The sequence below is a fragment of the Argentina silus genome (assembly GCF_951799395.1).
Source record: "Argentina silus genome assembly, chromosome: 22".
NCBI classification, from domain to species: Eukaryota; Metazoa; Chordata; class Actinopteri; order Argentiniformes; family Argentinidae; genus Argentina; species Argentina silus.
The window spans coordinates 9,659,881-9,664,880 of NC_139676.1; the positions used below are offsets into that span (position 1 = coordinate 9,659,881).

The 5,000-nt window shown below is 48.2% G+C and overlaps 1 protein-coding gene across 1 annotated transcript in view; it reads left to right on the forward strand.

Annotated features, from left to right (window-relative positions):
* The window catches only part of cacna1ab (calcium channel, voltage-dependent, P/Q type, alpha 1A subunit, b), a gene marked incomplete at both ends in the record, with an annotated part of 87,727 nt that overhangs the window by 20,801 nt on the left and 61,926 nt on the right, over positions 1 to 5,000 (forward strand). The window contains 1 exon segment of the mRNA XM_083694360.1: positions 3,999 to 4,331. Within this exon segment, the coding sequence (XP_083550486.1) occupies positions 3,999 to 4,331 (333 nt within the window).

A 5,000-nucleotide genomic window follows, 5' to 3' on the forward strand; every position in this document is an offset into this window, starting at 1 on the left:
CTCTCTCCTCCCTCTGTCTTCCCCTCTCCCTGTCTTTCCTTCTCTCCTCTCCCCCTTCCTCTCCATCGTCCTCTCTGTAGCTGTGGCTGTGGCTGGCTGTGAGAGAGAGAGAGAGAGGGAGAGAGGGAGAGAGAGAGAGAGAGAGAGGGAGAGCAGTAAGGGGAGCTAAAGCAAGGGAGAATGAGGGGGAGGGTGGAGAGGGGGAGGGGGGAGGAAAGGGGGGTGTAGTGTTTGAAGGGGGAGGCGCCAGGGCTTCCTGCGGGGTTGCCGTGTGAACGCTCCTTGAATGACAATGCTGTGCACGGGGCCTCAGCACGACTCAGCCTGGGGAAGGCTGGGCACACAGCTAGAGGCTGCCTGGCTGCCTGCACCGGGGCTGCGCTGGCACACACACACACACACACACACACACACACACACACACACACACACACACACACACCCACCCGCCCACACACACACACACTTATACACGCACACACACACACACACACACACACACACACACCCACCCGCCCACACACACACACACTTATACACGCACACACACACACACGGATATACACACATGCCAATGCATGCACACACACACGGATATACACACATGCCAATGCATGCACACACACACGGATATACACACATGCGCATGCGCACAGTTAACCTGACATGTACACATGCATACTCATCCAGATACAGTCATGCACTTGTGTCTGACAGGTACAAAATATTGACCCACCACCCCCCATGGGATACATACACACACACACATATCTGATATGGACATTCATAGGTGGAGAGTAACAGGCTAATTAACTACTTTATAATCACATTTTTAAAGATGCTAAATCGGCATGATGAAAATATTAGCCGTGTTGCCCAGCAATCCTATACAACATTAGGCTGGATCAATAATGACCAACTTATTGATGAATTCTAATAATTCATTCCAATGATGTTATGTTATGTAATGATGATAAGGCAACGAATTTTGTGCAAATTAACCCTTTTGAATTTTGATCCAGAAATTGCTGAGTTAATTGTTTTCTCTTCATGACTGTTCTGTTCTCATCACAAGATGTTACGACGTTTTATGCTCTGTCTTGATATGTAAGCTTAATGTGGCGCATGTCCTGGTTGTTATTGATGAGAGAGAGAGAGAGAGAGAGATGGAGAGAGAACGCATTATCTGCCGTATTGTTAGCTTCTTTTAATAGGTTATAAAGAGGTTCTCATCCGCATCTGAACTTGGCGATGCGTAGAGTCCTGTGTCGTTTCCCGTGATCACTCAAGCATAACAACGGTTACCCGGCTTCTCCGCCCCTTCCCGACACTCGCGCTCTCTCGCGCTTACAGGATGGCCTCTTCGCTCTATCCGGCTCTTAGAATATCAGTAACGCAGTGCCCGTTAGCCATTAAACTCCGGGAATCCGACAAGTCCGGTGACTAATCCGGTTGTGCACATGCGTGTATTTAAGAAAGTTTCAATCAATCATAGATCACACTACCCCGATCCAATATTGAGAGATGCAGTCAATTGCTTAGTGGACATTCATGGATGAGCGTGAACTCTGTTCAGGACACGTAATTAGAATGAGAACATGCAACGCGTTCAATCACGAGCGTTCCAAGCGATAGATTTTATCGGGAGTCGTTTGCAGCACCAAGGACAGTTCCCCTGGTGCTGAAATCACTGTGAACTTTTCTCAACCACAAGTAGGTTGCCAACGCTTTTAAAGTTGGCAAATTATCCTCAACAATCTCTCATCAATCTCCCTCCTCCTCATCATCATCGAGCCAGAGTGAACGTTCTGTCGGATAATCATTTTTGAGAGAGACACCGTCGACGTTCTCGGGTCAAACCGGGCTCGGTTGCGCTTTCTGTCTCTCTTGGAAAGGCGACAGCTGGGTTTATTTAGCGCGAGCAAACAGCTTGCGAACGGCAGCTCTGGGCACGCGCCTCCAAAGGCGTTTCAGATGCGGGCGCCAGGCCGACAGACGGGTGGTAGAGATGAGAGTAGAGGGTTCGGTTAAAGAACTGGAGACGGATCTGATCTGCCCCAAATAACAATGTGTCCCTAGACAGAATGAAAGGTAAACTTGTACTGTGTCCCTTTGCAGTTATGTAATTCTGGGATAGGCTATAACCATTTAACTTAATGGCCGTTTTAGAACTGCAAAATAGTTTTTTTCTTTAAAAAAACAAAATAGTTTTTTTCTCTCTAAATCAAACCCTCATCCTCACCCTCACCCTCACCCTCACCACCAGTCAGTCACCAACCATATGCTACGGTACCGTAGAGCTACTCCCTCTTCCGGTTACCAAGGTGCTCGACACAAGCCATAACGCACGATGTTGCACCTACATAAGCGTTGGTTGACGTTATAGCCTACCCCCGCTCATAGCAAAGCCTATGTCTCTCGTTTGCCGTGTGTGTAAACAGTTAAATGACACATTGGACTCGAGTTTGGTGCTTTTGACACTTGGCGTCGCCGTGAGCTTCTTGCTGGAGTTGGAGAGGGAGAGCGGATAAGCGAATCACTACGGGGAGGCGCGTCATGTGCTGCAAGGCTTGGCCAGAGCTTTGAGCGCGGCGCTCGGGTAGCGTTAAATTGATCAGATGTTCACTGTGGCTCAACCTGCCAGCTGATCGCAAGCGAGCGCGCTCTATCTCTCGCTCTCTCACTCGGCTTTTGCTCCCTGGGTTTTCGGTTTCCAAGGCAGATCTCCAAGGCGATATAGCCTCCGGACCGATAGCGCGTTCGCGTCCCCCGAGGGCGAAGGAAAAAACGAAAGCAGACTGGACTTGCTCGGCGGGGGTTGGGTTTTGGTTTGGGGAGCTCGAGGCGATGCTGGGCGGGGATGGTGAACGGTTCCTCGGCTGCGCCCTGCCCGCTGGCGGAGAAGATGCGAGCTAGTGCGAGAATCCACCCGTGCCGTCGTCGTCTACCCAGAATTGATGACGCTACTTTCAACGGCCGTTTTCTCCTCCTCCGGATTCTACTCACCTAGGATTCCTCTCCAAACCCGGGAATATTGATGATTATCGTGCTTTAGATTTTCTCAGCCCTTTTTTGGTAAAAGAAAAACGGTTAAAGGAAAAAGACAACCTGTTTTGATATAGGGTGTATTTTCGTCTCCAAACGCGCGCTCACGCCCAAAACAGTTAACGACGGCTTCGAGAAAAAAAATCAAACCTCAATCACCAAATATCAACAAATGTCACCTATAGGTTGGGTTTTGGGGAAGCCCTGTCGTCGGCGTTTGCGTGTAACCCAAGAGAGTGGTGGCAAGAGGCGGGATATTTCTATACCATATCAAACATTGCGGATGGTACAGAAATAAATTAATTATTGAAGATTTTCACCCTTTTTCAATTCTATTTTTGTCTCGCTGAAAAAGAGCAAGAAAAAGGCAACTGCAGATCCTGTCAAGATGCACTAGGCTACTGAAAAAAGACGCAGTCAATCCGATGTACTTAGGGGAAATTATTGCAACATTCATTTGATCACCGTCCTGTCATCGATACATTATTATCGCATATGATTATGCCGAAAATGATCGATTTGTTTACCTTGTGAAATGCACGACCGCATACAATTGCAAGAGGATTTTTTTTCCCCAAACGAAAACAAGGATGCCCCCCCTTTCGATGAGATAGAACGTTGACATTTTACCAATTCATTTTGGAATATTTTTCCACATCAATAAAATATCGATTTTCACGAACTGCTCTGCCACACCACACCGACATCCCGCTCCCTCACATTCGTTCTCCATTTCTAAAGCCACCGTTTGCTTTTTCTCTCCATCGCTCTCTCCTCTCCTCCGTTTTATTTCTCACCAATGGAGGTGTCTTGCTGGCCGTGAAGATCTTGAGAGTAGACCCACCTATTTTGCATGCGTGTTTAGACCTGAAGCCGATGGGGTGTAATGTTGAAGGATAACCCTGAGTTTCCACCCCGGCTGCTTCCTAACGATTGGCGTTTGGTGTCTGCAGAATGGCACGCTTCGGAGACGAGGTGCCGAACAGGTACGGCGGAGTTAGTGGAGGCGGGGGTCCCGGCGGACAAGGGGGGCCCGGCCGCGGCGGCAGCAGGCAAGGAGGCCCCCCGGGAGGCCAGCGGGTGTACAAGCAGTCTATGGCCCAGAGAGCTCGAACCATGGCACTGTACAACCCCATCCCGGTCCGGCAAAGCTGCCTGACAGTCAACCGCTCCCTCTTCCTCTTCAGCGAGGACAACTTCATAAGAAAATACGCCAAAAAGATCACGGAATGGCCATATCCTTTTATAACGTGTGTGTGTCCCCCCCCCATCCAACTGGACCTGAGGTACTGTACTAATGTTGTGTTGGACTGTGTGCTGTTGGGTTTTCTATTGCCATAAAGCTGTGATTACATGAGTGAATGTTGAATCAAATGCTATATAAACTACACTCTGTATTTTATGGTTACACTATTTGGTTGGTTATTATCTGATGAGTAATGTAGTTAATGGAGAGTTACTCAACCCAATGGATGGTGGAGGGTGATGATCAATGTTGGGGGGTTTAGCCTATTGGGGTGATGATGCTGATGAGGGGGAGGATGCAGAGGAGGATGGGTGGTGATGATGAAGATGGCGACAATGATGATGAGAGGTAGGGGGATGATGATGATGATGATGAGAAGAAGGATGATGATGAGAAGAGGAAGGGGTAGTAGAGGGATGAAGATGATGATGATGATTAGAAGAGTCAGCGGTAGTAACAGGATGATGATGATGATGATGATGATGATGATGAGAAGAGGCAGGGGTAGTAGGGGGATGATGATGATGATGATGATGACAATGGTGATTCCTGTACAGTTATTGATAATAATAATAATAATAATAAGGGTAAGCACAGTATTCCATATCATGATCACTGTAAGTACCTCCTTGAGCTGAGCTCAATCAATGGGCTCCTGGAGTCACTGTGGCCTGTGTTGTCGTGTCCCTCTCCTCCACACTCACTACCT